The sequence below is a fragment of the Parus major genome, chromosome 1 (genome assembly GCF_001522545.3).
Source record: "Parus major isolate Abel chromosome 1, Parus_major1.1, whole genome shotgun sequence".
Lineage (NCBI taxonomy): Eukaryota > Metazoa > Chordata > Aves > Passeriformes > Paridae > Parus > Parus major.
The window spans coordinates 97,652,095-97,672,485 of NC_031768.1; the positions used below are offsets into that span (position 1 = coordinate 97,652,095).

The 20,391-nt window shown below is 40.2% G+C and overlaps 1 protein-coding gene across 2 annotated transcripts in view; it reads left to right on the forward strand.

Moving 5' to 3' along the window:
* The first annotated feature begins 280 nt into the window (after positions 1 to 280).
* The window catches only part of NECTIN3 (nectin cell adhesion molecule 3), a 58,491-nt gene continuing 38,380 nt past the window's right edge, over positions 281 to 20,391 (forward strand). The window contains exon 1 of one of the 2 annotated variants that reach the window (XM_015636604.3): positions 281 to 552. In XM_015636604.3, the coding sequence (XP_015492090.1) occupies positions 348 to 552 (205 nt within the window). In that variant the 5' untranslated portion in view covers positions 281 to 347. The remainder of the gene's footprint in view (positions 553 to 20,391) is intronic. The other variant, XM_019007608.2, reaches the window with a different exon arrangement.

A 20,391-nucleotide genomic window follows, 5' to 3' on the forward strand; every position in this document is an offset into this window, starting at 1 on the left:
AGCCTCCCACGGAGCCCTTGGTACCAACGGGAACCCCCCGATGCGCGGGGGGAGTCTGGGAGTCCCACAGAGGGGGTGGGAGAGGCGGGGGCGAGGCGACTCGCCCCTGGGCGGGGGGAAGGTGGTGAGGGTCGCGGTGGAGGCGCCCGGTACACGCGTCCCGCCTTCCCCCGGTCCCCCTCCCGGCGGCGGGTGGTGCGGCCCGCTCTGAGAGGGCGGGAGCCGCGCGCCCCGCCCCGCTCAGTGACACAGGCACCGTGTGGGGAGGCGCCGGCGGCGCGGGCAGCGGGACCGGGCGGGACTGACCGGGCGTCGTAGCGGCGGCGACTGCGAGCCGAGCCCGGAGCATGGCAGGGGCTGGAGCCGCTGCAGAGGCTGCTGCTGGTTTCCCTCCTTCGCCGCCTCCTCCCGCCCGCCGGGAACTTTTCCTAGCGGCTGGTGGCGGTGCCTCTCTCCGGTGGTGGCAGCGGCGGCGGCGGCTGCTGCGTTCGGCAGTGCCTCCCGGGCCGGGGCTGGGGCTGCTGGGTCTGGTTTTCTCTCGTTTCTGCTGCAGTAAGTGGAACTTTTCCCCTTGGCGGACGGGCGAGGGGGCGGGTGGAGGAAGAGGAGGGGAGAAACCCGAGCCCCAGCAGCGCCGGGGGACGCGGCCGAGTTGAGGGAAACTTTGTGTGGCGCCCGGCGGCGGGGAGGGGTGGCGGGGGCTGCCGGCCGCACTGCGCGGGGGGAACCGGGCGGGACATGGCCGGGATGGTGGAAGAGGGAGGGATGCGAGGCGGGGTCCGAACCGGAGCCCTCACCGCGGAGACCCACGGACTCTTTCCCCCAGGAACATCCGCTGCGGCCGCCGCCGGGAGAGCGGCTGTCCTGGGAGGCCAAGTTTCTCTGGCGGTCGGGCTGGGGTGACCGCGGGCCGGGTGGGGCAGCAGGGGAAGTTTATTCTCCGTGGCTGGGGCTTCCCCCGGCGGACGGCAGGTTATCCGCTGTAATTCCTGTCCTGAGCGGCGGAATTTCGCTTGTTTGCGGGAATTCACGGACGCTTCCCCCCCTTCTCCTTTCCCGTCTTGTAGGAAGGACAGAAGGATCTTGGTGTTACCAGGGTGCGCCTGGGGGGAGGAATAGTACGCGCTTTGCCTGCGGCGATGTGATGTTGTTCCCTCTCACTGAGGGTGAAACCCGGGCTGGTTTCGGGGTTGGGTCACTCTCCGCTGCTGTGATGTGGGGTCGTGTGCTTGCTTTATCTACATCACCCGCATCCTGAGCAGCTGCTGCCGGGGGCACTGCGGTGCGGGGCCCCGCCGGGCTTGGCGTGACCACCCGCAGGAAAATGCCATCACCGATCCCCCCCTCCTCCTCCTGTTCATCTTCCTGTGGGGAACTGCAAGCGACGTAGCAGTTGGAAACGGAGCAAGAATTTATTTATTTATTTGTTGTTTATTTATTTATTTGTGTTGTACTGCATGCGGTGTAGTGTGCGTAGTGTCATTTTTATTTTGCAGCAGTGGAAGATGAGCGGGGATAAAAGTAGACTTGGACAAGAGCAAATCAAAAACCCTCATCCTGCCGTTGTATTCCCAATGCAGTAATGAATAGTTGGCAAGGATGTTTTATTATAGGAGACGCTGTGTCCCTTCCCTCTTTAATGAAGGAGGAACAAGTTAGAGGAGGTAGTCTCTGGAGGTTCATGTGATAAAAATACCCAGGAACGAGCAAGCCATGCCGCCGTAAACCACTGGTGTAGTATCTGAGAAGTGCTTTCTCAGGGAGGGAGTTGAGGCGCTCTAGGATTGTGCTCGTGCATGTAATAGTCTCCCCCCTCTGGCAATGATGTAGCTTTCAAAAAAGATGATTGTTACTAAGTTTGTAAATATTGAGAAGGCATCACATTTCAAACTTTAAGGCTTGAAGACTTAGTTTTCATATGGTTGGCAAACTTTTTGCACTAGCACTCTTCTCCCTTCCCTTTGTTCAGGGTTATTTCTGCTCTTTTGCAATTAAAAAGGTGAAGTTGCAGACTTGACATAACCTTGACAAGCTATTTTTACATCTAAATGTGAAGTTAATAGTAACAATGAAGCTAAGAGCATCTGTGCCTAGTGTCATACAGCGACTCAACCATTTTAGTCTTGATGAGTGTAATTCGGATGTCAGTCTTCTCAGATTCTTTTTTTTGCATAAGTGAACTTGACTGATAACACTTCAGAACATCTGCCAGAAGCGGCAATGTTGTGTTGAAATAATTTTCTTCTTCGAGCACAAAGTTTTGAAGTATAATCTCTGGATAAAAGGGAAAGCTTAAAAAATTGCTACAGACTTCTGGATTTGGAGGTAATCAGCAGGGGAAGAGGTTTTTTGTCAATATCTTGGGTTTTACTTTTCACCTTGAAATTTTCTGCAGTTGTTTTCATTATTTCTGTACCTGTAACATGTGAAGGAAAAATATTATTACTGTGGCTCTTAAGAGTGCACTTAAATATATTTTGAGCATATTTACATGTTGGTGGAGCCCAAAACTGCGTATTACTTTTGGTTGTCTTTTCTCCTGCTACTCAGCCAATTCTGATAATGCTAGCAAAAGGAAGATTTGAAAATCGTACCACAAAAAATCTCAACCCTAGTAGAATAAAGTCACTACAAAACCAAATCAATTTTTATCTAGTCATTTCAATTGACAGTTAGAAACAATGATTTATTTGAGCTGTAGTTCCTCAGAGAAATATTGCCAAAAACCTCTCAACCCTCACACCAAAAGACTGAAGGGGGAAAGAGAAAATATATCAGAAATCTGAAATAACAGCAACTTTTCTATTTTTGAGTAAAAATAGACCTACTTTAATAAATGCTGCTTCTTTTATGAAAGCAAGACTACTTCAGGTTATATGTGCAAGTACTCTTCCACTTCCCAATCAAACAGTGCACGATGTAACAAAGGACGTACTCAAATTATGTGATCAAACAGTGTAACCTTGGACTAGGGGACATGTATGGCATCCATAAGAAGCATCATCAAATCTACTTTAATCTATAAAGCAACTTATTTTGCATTGTAGCAAAAAATTTTCAGCTGTGCTGTAAATGAGGACCTGTGTGCTACTAAATAATGAATTCCTCATCATTGCAGTACCTCATTAGTTTGTACACAGTGAAAAGTTTTTTGCAAAATTGTTTTGAATGTAAGCATGAATTAAAAATAAAGTGAGGTGAATAGAAAGAGAATGTGTACAAGATGCATTTTTAAGGTATTTTGTCAAAGAATAATTCTATATTTTTCAATTTAAATTGCTGGCTATGTTAAGTTTCTCAGTAATGCTAGACAAAGAAGTACACGTCTTCTAAGATCCCAAGGAATTTTTTTCTTAAAGGCACCTGGAATACAGAACTCCAGGCTAGTAGTAGAGCTGGAAAGATTGGGTTATAAAGGTGTAGATAATATAAGTGTGCATTGTACCATATACAAAAATAATTTTAAAACAAGAAAATTCTGAAGTAATTATTGACGAGAACAATCTGACTAGAAACATTTTTACTAATTTTTCAGGTTATGTCATGGCAGATTAGAAAGTCAAGCAAAGCAGGTTACTAACTTGTAAATGGGAAGATGTAGTAGAGTGATTAGAAAGACAACAGAATGTGTTTTTTCTTCATTGCATGTTAAATGTTATGCTAATAGTTTAGAAATCCATGTCTAAATATGCATTTATTTTTTGAAAATAGTATGGAAGTAAATGCCCATTTGAACAAGTGTTTGGTGAAGCAATATGACAGCAGTGAAAGAAGGAATAGAAATGCTGTAGAAGGTATTTGAAAAGTTGGAATGAAATAGTGGTGAACCATGGGCAGTGTATGAAACTGCTGTGTGAAGAAACATAGCAGCTGCACTGGTGTGAACAACAGATAGGAGGACTTGAATCTGGATTGTTTGATATTTAATAAAAAATTTTTTAAAAGTTGCCAGAAGTTTGTCCAGCCTGTACTTGAGGACTAGTAGGAATATGAGGTGTGATCTTTTGAAAGAATTCTTAGCTGTTTCGTTGTGGTAAGTCTGTCATTTTCAATGTTACTGTTACACTGCGATGCTTTTGCTGTGCAAGAACTTCCATATATATGGGAATGAACTACAATGTTATTTGAGTTAGGCTCTGAATGCTTGGGGTATCGTAAAAGAATTGTTATGGTTGTTTAACCACTTGTGCTACATAGCAGTTGAAAAGTTACTTGATTTAAACAGTGTTTCTCTTCTTAAGAACTTCTTTGTCTTCTTAACTTTATGTCACAGAATATGAATACTGTTTGATAGTGAACAAAAGGTAGCTCTAGCAGGATTTATTTTTTGTGAGATTAGAGAGTCAAGTATCCCGTTTAGAAATATGGTCAAATCTAGGTTGTTTTCTTTCTGATCCCTTTTATGTAGTATTGCTGACAGGGTAATATTGAGAAACAAAGGACTGTTCCGTAGCAGGAGAAGCAAAAATATGTAACCTTTATAGAGCACCTGTACCAGTTGATTATCCTTCAGGTGCTGGTAGTAGAGCTTTTAAGGTAAGCACAATCTGATGTGAGAAGGGAAAAGGAGCTGGGAGTGTGTTGCTTTAGAAAGCAGTGTGTGGGGCTAGTGAGTGGAGCAGTTGTGGAGCTCAAAGGAAAAATAAGTTGGAAATTCTAGAATCAAAAGTGCCAGCTGCCTGCAGTGCTGTTGGTAAATGTTGTCCTTTTTTAGTGTTGATTTGATTCTGTTCAAGAGCAATAAACTTTGCATCTGGTGTTACACCAGCCTGTTGCTCTGGAGGTGGCCTGCCCTGCTGCTGTGTGGCTGAATTCAGCTTTGTCCCAACAGCTCTTTCTCAGAAGGTACAGTGGCAGACTGCTCAGATATGTGTGCAAAGAAGTGAGAATGCTGAGATGTGTATTGTCTGCTTGATCTGGAGCCCCCATACACTTTAAGAGGTTAAAGGTGGCTCTGTGATGACAGATTGCTTCGCTTTGGCACTGCTTGTGTTTGTACTTTATGTTTCCAGCTTTGGATGAATGTGTTGTATTGAATGAGAATTATTGGAACTTTGGTTGTTTTTGTTTGTTTGTTTTTTCCCTGATGACTTCTCTTGTGATTGGTATGTGGGTTGTTATGCAGAAGTTTCTGTCAGGAGTTTTCTAAGGCAACTGATAACTGGAATTGAGTGATCAGATTTGCTAAGTGAAAAATAGGTATAGGTGCAATTATTTAATTATTATTACTTTGTTATGCCCCATGTTCTTGGGTTTCGTGGTTGTTGGAGGTGGAAGTATGTATGGCCTTTAAAGGTACCCTTTACCAAAACTCTTCTGTGTTTCTATGGTTTGTTTTTGGTGGGGTTGGTCTGTCTAAAACTAGATTTTTGAACAGTGCTTATTTGAAAGGCAATTGTAGTCAGTGCCACAGGGTTCATAGGTATCAGAAATGCAGTGATGTATTTTTATTGAGAGGATGGAGATGATGAATTTTTGATTAGGCATGAAATAGGTTGATCAAGCTTTCTTGTTAAAGGTAAAGGGGTCATTAGTAGTATTCTTTATTCCTGGTTAGAAAGCTGAAGGATTGCCTGGAAAAGAGTATCATCTGAGTTTGGGAAGAAATCAAGAAATTTGGGACGAAGAGCTAAGAAAGAAGAGGTGGGAATAGCTGAATAGGGAAAAATGCAAGTAAATACATGAGAGGCAAATTAAAGAGTGACGTGCAGTAAAGGCTGTGTGAGGGGAAATAATTATTGTCTTTCTGTCTCTGTCATGGGGAGATGATAAAGCCATTGAGAGAAAGCCTGTCTTACTCTGCTGGATGTCCTGGATGGCGAAGGTGTAAAACAGTGTGTTAAAAGGAGGTGGATGTGTGTATGAGTGAGGCTCCTGAGGGGGCTCATGGACTATATTTACATTGATTCTAGAAAAACTGGCCTATGGTTGCTTATTACACAGCTTAGTACATTAGCTCATGATGAAAGGCTTTGAGGTGTAGCACAATTTCCAAGTGATGGTGAAAACACCATAACTTTTTGTGTTATCCCATACACGAATGCTTCAGGAATTACTTTTCAGGTAATTGACTTTCAGACTTTGGACTGTTTCAAATGTGGACCAAAAAATTTTTCTTTCTGTCCATAAGTTAGCAATTGGACAGAAAGAAGAAAATTGGCAGCAGGAATGAAAAAAACTTCAAGGTCTTAAAGCTTCTGTTGATGTCCTCTATCCTTTTACTTTGGCTTTTTCAAGTGCATAAGGATGGTAAAGGTAGGTAAAGTTTAGCATGTTATCAAGGTCACTTCTAGTTCAGGTAATGAAAAGCAGTAACAGGCTTCCAGACAATCCTCTTTTATCATAGCTGCATTCTTTTGTTCAGTATTTTTTTATTTTTTTCAGTTGTTTTTCAAGTAGTGTACAGGAGTAAGAGCAATTTTAATTTTTTAATAATGTAAAATAGCATCCATCTTACTCTGTGTGAAGGCTAGTCAAGTACAACTCTTGAGTTGACAGGGATACTAAGATGATCAGCAGTAGACAGCTCTTGCCCAATTCCCTTCCCCAACCCCCTTCCCACATCAGATTTTCATTATCTGGTATTTAAGATAACGTTATATGTCTACAGGGATTCATTGTTTTCTCCTTTTCCATTAGTCAAGGTTTGTATAACATGATAGCTCTTAAACTAGTCCTGGGATTAGTTTGTACAGAGCAGAATGTTTTCCAAAAATGACTTGTTTTGAATACTTGGCAGGTGCTATCAGTGTAATGCAGTGGCATGTGCAAAATCTGGGGCCATTCAAATGGCAATCTCCTGCTAAAGGTGAATAAATACTAGTTAAGGAGGTCCCCATAGCTGATATGTGTACAGATGAGTGGAAAAAAACAACTGAGCTAGCTTGATCAATTTATTGGTTAAATTATTAGCCACTCAGAAGATTTCAGATTAGTGTTGGATTTTACATTTTCTTAATCCTGTATTGTGTGGGCATTCTTTGCCCACTTCTGTTGCTTTTTTTACTTGAAATACCACCCATGCTGCATGTGTGATATTGGTATAAGCTGAAGATTAATTATTGCTGGGACAGGCATGACCAAAACCAGCCTATTGGATGAAGAGATGCTAGAGAAAGAATAAGAAGGTGTTCAAGATGGGTAACTTAATTTCTTTTCAGTGTATATAATTTGGTAGAAAAATAGTAACTTTAATCAAGTATTAGTTAAATTACATCAAATACCAAGTAACTTCTTCATAGCAACAGATTAACTATGGAAGCAAGACTTTTGACTCATGCAACTTGGGGATAATTTCTTTACCCAAATTCCTTTAGTTTTTCCAACATCATCTGTTGACCCTTGCCACAGTGAATAACTAACTCTGCTAAGGTTGATTGCTAATGGTTGGAAAAGGGAAGTCAAGAGCTGTTAAGCTTAATATAATTTTTTAATATATTTGTAAAGGTTGATAATTGCATTATAAAAACCCACTTCTCAGCCCTTTACAAGTGATGCCGTTCCTGTGTTTTGAACACTTCAATGCATTGTGGATTTCAACTGCTAAACTTCCTTGAAACTGAAACAATGTTATTATGACTTCATGAAGGCACTGTATCATTTAAAAATACCCTGTAGTTCTAAAGTAATCAACTATGAGAAACTGATGGTTGTGACCATACTATTAATCACTTTTAGGGAAATTTAAATGCATCCTGTTGAAAGTTTCAATGTGTTACTGGTAGCTGAGGTAGTATAAAAAAATCTACCTCTGGTAACTAACAAGTGTAATATAGCTATTTATCCAGGGTAGGGTCAATAGGAAGAAGCATATGAAGTTCTGTGTAGCTGTTTAAAGTATCAGAAGCAACTTGGACCTCTATTATTTGGAGCTCATGAGACTTCTTCAAAAGTACCGGCACAGTTTTGTGCTCCCAAATATGAGGCAGGTGCTGAGGTGCCTGGGAAAGGCCACTAAGGTAGGGAACCACCACATGATGTATGAAGAGGGCTGGAGAAGTGAGTTTGTTCAGCTTTGAGAAATGTCTGAAGTGGGGCATCCTAATTGCTGCTGGCACTGTTTAGTAGGCAGTGAGAGGGAAAATGAAATGAAAATGAAGACAGACTCTCCTTAGCTATGTACAGGGAAAGGATAAGAGGCAGCAGACACAAGCTACAACAAGGGAAATCACTATAATGTGTTAGCAGTGTGTTTTCTCACACAGAGAATGAAGCACTGAAACAGGTTGTGGAATCTCTGTCCCTGAAAATATTCAGAACCTGACTATAGTATGACCCCTGAGCAATTTGATCTAACTTCAAAGTTGGCACTGCATTCAGTTGGGGATGGGATTGGATAACCTCCAGAAGTCCCTTTCAGTCTAAATGAGCCTCACAGTGTGCATGGGCAGGCAGGAGCTAGTATGCTATAGTTGCTAGCCCTGGAAGAAAAGTAAGAAGTAGTTGGAAGTCTTCTATTTAGATTAAAATGTCAAAGTAATGTCTGACACAAGTTTTTCCTATAAATCAATTTGACTGCTAAAAACTTACTTCAATATCTGATCTCATTGTTACTTCCTAATGTAAATTAAGTCTGTTAGAGATTTTGTTAAATGAAAATCTGGCTACATCTTTTCTGTTGTGTTAATAAATAGCCAATAAGAACAATCCTGTTTAGCACAGAGCTGGGTGACAGTGTGAGACACACTGAAAATGTTGCTTAGCAGTAAATTGAGCAGTTATTGAGCAGCATTCCCTAGGCTTACTGTCATGATGCAGTTCCTGGACAAAGAAGGGTTAACTTTCTGGAATGGCCTGCATGGAGCTGGCCTTAAGAGCTAAAAAAAGCCAGCAGTGTCAGCAATGCAGGGGGCAGCAGGCATCCCATAACTTTGTAATGTAACTGGTAACTCATCAGATTTTTTAATGGACAGCTGAGATTTGCTGCTCCCGACAAAAGTTTATTTTATATTTTATTATATGACCACAGTTGTTCAATATTGGCTGGTAACACTAAAACTTTACGGGTAATTGAAAATGTGAAGTTAATATTTAGCTGTCTTTCTGAAGTTGTCTGAGACTTTGCAGCATTACATAGTGCAAAGTACAAAAGCCTCCCATTTTACATAGTGCAAAGTACAACCCCCTTTCTCTTCCCTCAGATTTCAGTTCTCCCCAGAGTGGGTGGTGTGTGGAAAGACGGCATATAAAACATGAAGGAGTGGTCTGCTAAAGACAATCGGGGCTTTCCTAGGGATTGAAGGTCCTGTTCCTTCCTCTAGAGGGATGTCTCACACACACACCAGTGCTCCTGACCAGTTTTTAATGGTTTTCTGGTTTCACTGTAGGAAGTACATGATGCAGGAAATGCTGCATCTTTACAACTGTTACTGAATGCTTGAAATTTCAGATACTGCTTACTGATTCCACAGAAAAGCCAAAAGAGAAACTGCAAGAACCCAAAGTCCTGATAACAGAGTGTTAATTTAAAGCAATTCAAAAACTTTGCTTGTACAGAAGTTTTTGGTAGTTATGTGGACCATGTTCACTCATACCACTAAATGCAGTGGACAGTCTCTCTGATTCTGCCATGTCCCTTTCTCCATTTAAAGTTGAAGTGATGTTCAGTGCTGTGTGACTGGAACTTTTACTTTATTGTTCCTGTGTAAAAGTAATATTCTACTAAAGACAAAGATGTTACTACAACAGTATTTTTTCATTTGCCTTGTTCTCCTCAAAATGGCTGAAATACCCTAGACAGCTGATTTTGTGGTGGGTTTTTTTTGTTTATTTAAAGTTATGCCAAATCAGGAGGTTTGTGCTTATAAGTTCTTTGTTAGGTTAGGAGTTTCATAGACCTTGCTTTTCAGTATGGCACACCTTTAAATGTCTGTAGTCCTGGTGTGTCAAAACCAGCCAGCATTTGTGGTGGTATCTGTCAGAATTAATTGGGGTTTTTTTTGTTGACTTTTTAAACTGTGTTGTGTTTATATTGGATGAACAAAGGAAAGCAACCTGTGTGCTCTGACTTCATTGGCTTCGTTCATCTGAACTGAACAGTTCAGAAATCCTCCTTTGCACCCCTACCTTTGAGTAGGTAAAATATGGCATTGTTCTAGGACATTAGCTTGAATGTGATCACATTTTTATTAGACCTTATATCTGAACATAGAGTTGAACAGTAATTGTGAAACTCAGAAATTGCCAATTGGTTCTCTGAGTAGACCTAAGTTTGCCTTGATAATGAATGGAGAGGTGGAGTCCGAGAAGTGCAGTGTAGTATCAGAAGAACAGAAAGTATATGCATATGAAAAACTAAGTTACTGAGTGACAAAATTATTAAGTACTGATATAGCACTGCACAAGTCTGTAAATACAGGCACAGAAATATGCTAATTCTTGATTTATATCTGCATTGCTTCTCCCAGCCAGCTGGGGTGACTGTCATTTCTGCATGTGTGCTGTGCAGTCATTAATATGTAGATTCTGGCTGACCATTGCAGCTTTCCCGTGCTGCCTGGTGTAAATCCTGTGAAATGCATGGAAGATCAGGTATTAATTAATTTGACTTCTCTAGTCACTGAACTTTCCCTGAGGAACAAGGACTACTGAACCACAGGCAGGGTCTGTCTGATGAAGTAAGGTCGAGGGTTCTTTTCTAAAAGCGTTGATAGCTTGTGAGGAGGGTTTTAAACTATGCGTGTTGAGATGGCCTCTGATTTTTCTCTAATCTGAAGAAAAACAAAGATGCAAGGAGCAATCAACAAGTGTCCAAGGGGGACATATAAGGGAAATTGTTTTTCTCCCTTCCACTGTGAATGTAGCACAAATGAGGAGAATTGCAGACTTAGGATCTCATTTGGATTCCAGCAATATTGTGGAATAGGTTTCATGACTGGAATCACGCAATTAGCTCGATTTGTGTCTTTCAGGAAAGGCAGGCCAGCAAGATGAAGAAGAGTGTCCAGAATGCTGGAACAAGACTGGTGTGGCTAAACAGAGAGTTGGAATTCAGGAAAATGAGAGTTTATGAGCTTTGAAATAAGAGGCAGGCCACTCAGGAGGACTACAAGGATGTGATGTTTGCAGGTGGAAAATTAGAAGAGGCACAGCCCAGCTGGAACTTAATCTGTCTACTGCTGTAAAAGAAAATAAAAAAATTATTTTTACAAATACACAAGCAACAAAAGGAAGACAAAGAAAAATCTCCATCTTTTATTGAATGTGGGGTGAAACAGTGACAAAGGGTGAGGTACATAATTAGTTTTTTGGCCTCAGTATTTAGTATCAAGACTAGTTGTTCCCTGCATACCCAGACTTTTGAGCTTTTGGAAGACAGGGATGGGAAGCAGGATGAAGTCCCCATTATCCAAGGACAAATGGTCAGTGACCTGCTGTGCTACTTAGACACACACAAAACTATGGGGCCAGATGCCATCGACCCAAGACTACTGAAAAAGCTGTCAGAAGTGCTCCCCAAGCCACTGTGAATCATTTACCAGCAGTCCTGGTTCTAGTTCACTGGAAGTTAGCAAATGTGATGTCCAGCTACAAGAAGAGCTGGAAGGAGGAGCAAGGGGACTTAGAAGCCTGTCAGCCTAACCTCAGTGCCAGGGAAGGTGATGGAGCGTAAGATCATACTGAGTGCCATCATTCAGCATGTGTAGATGTGGCACTTGGACACTTATTTTAGTGGTGGACTTGGCAGTCTTTGCTTAGTGGTTGGACTAGGTGATCTTAAAGGTCTTTTCCAGCCTAAATAGTCTGATTTTTAAGTCCCACATCTGGACTGAGAAAGACCATAACCTATGCTGGTGAATGGAGTTAAGGGGCTGGAAGGCAGCTTGACAGGTGCAGGTGTAGAGCCCTGGTGAACAACAATTGAGCAGTATCAGCAGTTTGTCCTCACAGCAAGGAAAGAAGACCTCATCCTGGGCTCTGCTAAGCATGACAGCAGATTGAGAGAAGGGGTCCTTAACCTCTCTTCATGTCTGGAGCCATGTGTCCAGTTTGTGGCTCATGGTACCAAGGTGACACTGAGCTACCAGAGCAAGCCCCAAAGTGGGTCACTGTGTTGACTGGAGCACAGGGTCTGCAAGCAGAGCCATCAAGAGCTGGGTCTGATCAGCCTGGAGAAGGGAAAGCTGCAGGAAAGGAGCCCTTATCTGCTGTGTATCAAGAACACTTTCTTCAGAGATTCCCCACACAAGGGAATAGAAAGTGGAGTGTGGGAAATCCTGAGCCAATGTAAGGAAGTAGAACTTCTCTGTGAGGGAGAAGGTGCCCAAAATATTTGAGGAATTGATGTCCAGTGGTGATACTCTAAACTTGACTGGATGAATCTTTAAGCAGTCTGATAAAACTGGACCTACTTTGAGCAGGACCGAGTGGCCTTTTGAGGTCCCTTGCCCCTTTACTTTCATGAAATCATTATTCTATATGCCAATATTAGAGATTGTTTGACTTTGCTAATGATAAAGGCATTGTGAAGAAACCTATGCCTAGGAGTTTACTTGTGTTTGTGGTAACTGCTGGGTAATTGACCTGGTTTCAAATGATCCCTATAGTTTATATCTGTGTTTGACATGACCTGTTGAACACTTTGGAGATATCACAGGATTTCTGTGGAAATTTGGTTGGTTGGATTTTTCCCTCACCTCTGGTACTGATGAATAGTGATTCCTGTGACTTGGAATGCATCTGAATGCTTCAGTCTGACAAATGAAGTCAGAGTGATTAAGTCAAGAATATCTTAATAATGCTCATAATTTAGTCTCTTGAGTAGACATGAGCTTTTTGGGTAATCTAGCAAGATGCACATTATATTCTAACCCTCATGGTTAGAATGGCAGCTTATGTAAATACCTCTGTGTAGCAGAAAAGTGACTTGATACTTTATAATGAAAGAGAACAAACAGCAGTGACAAGAATCCTATACTGAAAGCTTTGTATTGTATTTTTGGCTTCTGATTGAGTTGCCTTGGTTTTTTTTCTGTTAGTATGTGAAATGGCAAGTTTATTACATGGTAGTGTTGAAACAACAGCCATTTAACTTGGAAGGAAAGCTGTTTTCTGGACTGGCTTGGCATCAGGAGCACCAACCCATGTTTTTGCAACTGTGGCTAGGTGGAACAGAATATGCTGCTATGTCATTGGTAACTACCACATTTTGAAATGAAGCAGAAGTGATGGGCAGGAACTCCTCAGACTTCTGTGACATTTAGTGCTCAATCCTTCATCCCCAATTTCTCTTCTCCTCAAAAAACCAACCAAACAAAAAAAAACCCACCAAAAAACATGGCTTTTGTAACAGCATTAAATTGCTTTTCTAAATATGGAGTGGTGAGGTCTGGAGTCTGGAAGGACGTGTCAGGGTATTTATCTGACCAGACCATTTAGTAGCCACCATGGTCTGGGATTTTTTTCTGGAAGAATTCATGTGGTGGAATCTGGTTGTAGGTGGTGCTGGAGGATAGTAGGATCTTGTCTATTGCATTTCCTGGAGTATGAGGTGCCCTAATTATATATAATTCCTAGTTACGGAGAGCAAATTGGAATAAAGATGAGTTTCAGAGTTTTGAAGTACCTTAAGAAACTGAGGGATTGAATAGTTAAGCAAGCTGAAGTGTAGATGGCTGTTCAGTGATGCCTGTGAGGCATCCTTTGTGGAGGAGAGTATTGAACTTTGTGTATGAATTACTATAAATATATAATATTTGTATAATTGCGAAGAAGGGCTTGAGTATGTGATGGTCAGTTGTGTGAGCTTTGCCAGAAGTCTGGTTTGAAGGAGTTGCCTGTACAAGGTCTGAACTAGGCAGTGCACTGCTGGGGAAGCATTTCCTGTGTCACGATGTTGTATTGGCATCCTCTTTGAACTTGTAGTAATGCCAGCTTTGAAATTTCTTAGCTCTGAAGAGTGTACTAGAGTTGAAACCTTTTAAGAATAAACTGATGTCCAAAAAGTGTCAATTTTTGTGTAATGTGTGACATCTGTATTATGAGAGGCAGTTTATATATAGAAGTCAGAAAATCAGAAGCACTAGCTAACTAAAATTAGGTGATTAGGTGTTCCTGTATATCTTATGGAGTTTCATCACCTTGAACTCACAGCCCTGAAAATAAATGAAGAGATTGAAATAAAATAAATTTAAGCAAGCAGCATTAGAGTTATGTCTAAGCATAAGGTTATAACTCATTATTGAACATGTTGAGAATGAGCTACTTTTCTCAAGGCTGAAAGCTGTCCTTTCTCCCAAATCATATTTGTTGCTGAGAATATGACTTGTTTGTAAGGAGTGATTTGAGTGACTCAGCTGAGGACAAACTGAGGCTAACAGAGATTTCATGGGGAGTTAAATATACAACTTTGAAAAGTTAAAAGATTTTTTACAAAATATGTGACAAAAGATGAATATGTGCTTCTCAGATCAGAATGAAAAATAATAAGTCATAGAGGAGACTGGTCATGGGCAGTGATGAGGAGAACCTTAACTGAAAAGAAGTAACTAAAGGATACAAATAGAAGGAAATGAGAAATACATTCAATAAGAAAGTAGCTATTTATTTTAACAAGTTGCAATATTCAAGTTAAACCAAATGCAAGCTGACCTGAAAAAAGTAGCTGCAAGTGCTCCTAAGTATGTGTTAGCTGAAAGCACTGGTGCTCTGTTTCATAATATATTTCAAATTCTGTGTACTGAACATTAAAAATGAAATGGATTTGCCATTCTAGATACCATCAGTGTTAATTTCTATTTTGTGTTTTTTCTTCCTTCATGTGTAGCTGGTTGGTTTCTTGATTTGCAAAGCAAGTTGAAGATAGTCTTAAACACAGTTGAAGAAATATCAGGTTTCTAGGAAGAGAACTGGGAAAACTTACAAAAGCAGTGTATTCTGAAGTCTCTCCACAGCAGCAAGGTCTGGGTGAGCCCAGTGGTCATATAAGTGGTATTAGTGTATGGGATGGAATGTCACAAGTAAGTTCCTGAAATGAGAACTTGTCATTAAGTCCTTCAGCAGGCATGTCATATCGGCTAACAAGATTTTTAAGGAAGACTGGATTATTATTTTGCTGAAAGTGTCTGTTAATCTTACAATAACAAAGCCAATAAAATGATCATGTGCAGGATCAGCTTAGGTTTGTTTGGGAGTTTGTTTGGTTGTTTTTTTAATTACTAAATACCAAACCTTTCTAAAGGGTGTGGAGGTTTGTCATTTTGGCCAGGGTGTTCATTTGAGGAATTCATGTTCTGTAGCATCAGATGTTTTCTTTATTTCAGTGGGTTTAGTTGCTTGTTTTCTGTGCTTCTGTTTTTGTTGTTTGGTGGTTTTTTACTGCTTTTACTCTTTTACTGGTTTATCTCCTTCCTAATCTTTGCAGGCATTCTCTTTTTGCTGTGTAAGTACTTTCAGACCTTTATCAGGTTACCTTTTATGAGAAGAATAATGAGTTCTTCCAGTCCTTTCTTGTAGGTCATGTTTTCTAGGCCTTTGAGCACACTTCACTTTCAGACTCTCTAGATGGCTAATATATGATGTGTGCTGTTCAAGCTGAACAACTCCAGATGGAGCCTCACTGATGTTGGCTAGAGCATATACTTATCTATTAGCATATTCTATAGTGTCACTTTCAGTTCTTGAAATGTAATCACTGTACACTTGCTGTAGCTTTCAGAACACTCTTCGCTCTCTAACCAGTTATTTTACATCCTAAATGTGTTACTTAGACCTGTTCCTGCTGGCTGCTAGTCTAATTTGGACCCACTACAGCTTGAAGGTATTTTTCTGCCTGACTGGGAAATGTTTGTTAAGTGTAACTTGTTTCTCTGTGTATAATGTATTAGACATCAGCCCCACCAAGATTCAGATGTACAACTCTCCTTTTGACCTCTAGCTTTCTGTTAAGTATTTTGTTTGTGTTTAAGCTGGATGCCACATGGAGGACTTCAACCTTTCCCACCAGATTAGTTTGTGAGAACTATTGACTCATCTTACGTATTTCAAAAGATTTCTCAGATCATCTGTAACTGTTCAAAAAACTTTCCATTAAGAGGTTTGAGTCACATTAAGAACTGCTTGTTTCAATATCTTCTGTGTATTTATGCCAATTGCTTTGATACTTAGGGATTTGAATTTATTTAAATGGGAGTATGAAGAATTTTGTGGTGGCTAGGTAGTAGCGGTGTGTATATGGATAACTTTTGAGCTACTTGCTTATTCTTACTACTTGTTTTTTGAGGGAGTGGGACTTGAAATGAGATATTCTTCTCCAGAAATGAGATATTATTCTCCTCCTTTTGAGCCTGGCCCATTTATTGGAAAAAGAATACCTCAGTGTCCTGCTTATTTCCTTTTAAAGGAGGTGGAATTGGAAGATTTGGTGAAACAGTTACAGAAGAACTTCCAGCTGCCTCATAGCATACCTTACTTATTAGTTCAACATATTTTATAAACATCTGAAATCTTAATGTCAAGATAAGTGTGTGTCTTAATTTGCTATGTGTAAAAGATTATAATGTAAGAACATGTAAAATAGACATTGATTTTAATATGGTCTAAGTTGAAATTCTGCATGAAGTTTTAAAGTTCATGGGATTTTGTAAACATTTTAGTGAGTAGCTTGATTTAAAGTTTCAACCTTACAAAATTTGCTTTCTAAGAGTCTTTCCTAATTCCATTTGAATCATGAGCCTAACATTCCTTTTTATCTTCCTCTAGTGTCTTAGATTGTCCTGCTTCTTGCTACTAAAGGCCTGTGCAGCATGGTGGGAAGCAGAGTATGCAGGGGCACAAGTGCTGTCTTATGTGGAGTTAAACTAGAACAGAAGCACCAGATCACATGAGAAAATGGCATTCTGAAATAATGGCAGTTAACAGTCATGTCTGACTTCAAGGGCAGAGCTTTTCTAAAGCTTCAGTTCCCTATGAGTATGAGTTGGGCTCAAGCTAATGTTAAACTCTGAGTTGTAACTACTTTGACTTTGTGTTGCATTGGAGTAAGGTGTCTTTTTGAAATCAGTTTCTTTGCTTTCTGTGTTGCAAATGTTAAGTCTTGTAGATAATTGTTTATTGTGGAGCTGGAGAGGTTTGCATATTTTGTTGTCTGACTCCTTTGTGCAAGGATGGCAGTTCTTTGTCCAGTGTTGCATTACTTCCTGGCCTTTAAACAGGCAGTGTCATGCTGTCTTATGAATGGTAGCTGTATTCTTCCCAACAATTATTTCTATTCCTTGTTCCCTCTGTGTAGATGTATATGTTGATTCAGCAACTAGAGGGAGATAACTGACAGTATCTTCCATCAGCTGTGGGGAATGAAGGAGCAGAGTAACACAAGCCTCCTGGCTGAATAGTGTGATATCTTGTCAGCTGTACCCTTAGGAGCAGCCAGATGGAGGTTCAGAGTGTTTCAGAATTCTGCAGAACATCCTGTGATAGCACTTAACTGAGAATCTGTCTGTCTGGAGCTTGATGTTAGTAAAACCCTTCAGCAACAGCTAACTTTTGAGACAGCACTGAAATTGAGACTGACCTCTTCATGTAGTTCTTGTTGTTAGTCTGATTTTTAGGTTGCTTGGAAAAGATACAACTTGTGCAACTTTATTTTATAATTTTCAACTGGAAATTATGTTCCTCTTTCTATGGTTTTTGTAAGAAGTCAGGTTGTAGTCACCTAGAAGAGAGCTGCTCATGTGATAAACCAAGTCAAGATTGCAACCACATTTTGGGCCATTTGCAGGTGTAGAAAGTTAACATTCATAAGTTAATAGAACCATTTCCAAGTGGTGGACTTGCACAAGCTACATCATAATCTTTTTACCTTCCTGTTGGTATTAGGTAAAGTTGAGTTCTGGTTTAGAAGATAGAATCCCTTGAGCTAAAGTAAAATGAAAAAGCAACATGAGAAAGCCTGAGAATTTCAGTAGTCTTGGCTTCAGACTATGGAATTGCTATGCCTCATTTCACCAAAACTTTTTACATTCTGGTAGGCTTTTGTATGCCTATTATAGAGTGTGCTAAACACTGAACAAGGCTTTAAGTTTTGCTCTCTGAGATGGAAGTAATGTTTTTCTTCCTTAAAAAAATAAGGCAAGTACTGTACAAAAAAAAACGTAACTTGAGCCAAGTCCTGTAAAAGCAATGCTTATGGAAGCTAATCTCATGCTGTTCCTGATCCCAGCTTGCTTGTCCCCAGAAAAACTAATTGATACTCCACCTCAAGCAAGGATTGTGACAAAGCAGATCCTTGGGTGAGAGTAACACTAGGTTATAGTACTATCTCTTTGATGCAAGTGTGGTTTTTTCCTAAGTACTTGCTTAGCACTTCTTATTGGAAGCTAGTGTTGAGGCATTTTGTACTACTTAATCTTAAATCTCTTCCATTCCTTGCTTCTGATCTTTTTTTGACATAGTAATTTGATTGTGCCCTGGTGCTCAAAAGACACACTGACTTCTTCCCAGTCATTTAGGCATATATTTTTATAAAGCCTCAAGTTGAGGTTTCATCATGTTTTCTGCAGTGTCTTAGTGATTTGCTTTTCCAGCTAAACAAATCTGAAAATGCCACTAGATTTATGGAGCTGCGTTCATTGCCTATTTTGCATTGCCACTTGTAATTGACTGAGCTAATTCAGAAAGTTAAATCAGGAAGAGAACGAATGAGTTTTTGTAGGTAGGGGTCTTTTAGGTACCTGATGAGTGCTGACACAGGAGGAGGAGGACTGTGAGAATAAGCTTTCTGATACCAGCTGAAATTAAAGTGACCAAACAATAATGCTTAGCATGACCTTAAGAGTGTTCCATGGCAAGTTCTGCTGACATAGCGACTTGCTGTCAGCAACATGGGATGTTCTTGTTGTTTTGCTCCATTCTTGATTGGAATTCTGCTGAATTCCCTGCAACTAGTGTGTGCCAAGGCCACATATACCCATAAGCTGAATAACTTGCTGATAGAGGGGAAAAATTCACTTTTATGCTCTTCTGCAGTTTGGCTTTGTCTTGTGGAAATAGTTGGCAGGTTGTGGGAAATCAGTGGTTCAAAAGTGTCAGTATGGTCACCCTGTCTTGCCAAACTGTTCTGTTAAGTGGGTAACAAAATGCATTTCTTTTATAATTAGACTTGTGCATGGCTGCTTCATTTAGAAAATCTAAATCTGCTATTTATTGCAACAAATAACAAGCATGTAAATGTGGAAAATATTCTGTCATTCCATGGCATGAATACTTTGTTGTGTTAAGAAGGTTGTCATATAATTCCTCAGTATCTTTTTTTCAGTTAGTGGTAGAAACTTAATTCAGAATTGATATTGAGCAGATTGTTATCATGGTCAGTATTTGATAGCACCTATTTCTGTGGCTCTTAATGCTGCAAGTGAGCCTTAGGGATCTTTTTTTGTTTACTTTTGAAACTCTCTGTCAAGGTACGTGAGTAGAGGCAGTGCCTTGCTGTTTCAGGCAAGATTCTTGACTTTATTGCCAAGCATTGGATCACTGTGATCAAAAGTCAGTTAATGAGTAGGGACTTAGCTGAAATTGAATCATGTTAAAATGCTTGAGATGGCAATCTCATCAGGCTGCATGTGAAACAGTACAGGACAATCTTATGTATTCCAAGGGAGCAAAAAAGGAAAGGGAAGGCAGGTCTGTAAAAATTAGGACAAATATATGGAAAAAGTAAGCAATGATGCTGTGTTTGCCTTGAGAATTTATGAAACATCTTGATTACTAAGTAAATACAAAGTGTATCCCTAAGGTTTGTTGAGAATGACAAACTTGAGTATTATGAACATGAAGCAGAGGTCAGATTTCAAGAGGAGGAGGGCTAGGATTCATTAAAACAATAAATGTATGTCCTATGTGCCAGTGCTTTGGATCAGTTAAGAACCTGATTAGTGTGGTCTTGAAGTATCTTGGTCTTGAACCTTGAGCATTGTAAGCCTCTAAATGTATGATTTTGGAGGAGACATGTAGCTTGTTCTTGAACTACAGTGTGTGAGCAGAATACTGACTCTCGAGTGGAAGCCTTTACGTCAAAGGAAATCCTTGCCTTAAAGAAGGCTGAGCCTTGGACAACCCTAAATATCTGCATGATAATTAGCTTGCTAGTTTGAACTATTAGCTTGATTGCTCTGCAAGTACTGCTAGTAAAATAATAACTGGATGGAAATTAAAACAAAGAGATACTGTTCCAAATTAAATATGTGGTGTTAACACTTCAGGTTTAAACTATTTCTAGCACTTTAAACACTTTGGAGTCTGTATACTGTTGTATAAGCTATATGTAAGTTCAAGTTAAATAATTTGCATAGATAGTTGATTTTTTTTTTTTTTGTTGGTTGGTTGGTTGGTTTTTTGGTTGGTTTTTTTTCTTCAGAGTCTGAACACATCAGAAGATGAGATAAAAACATAAAATTT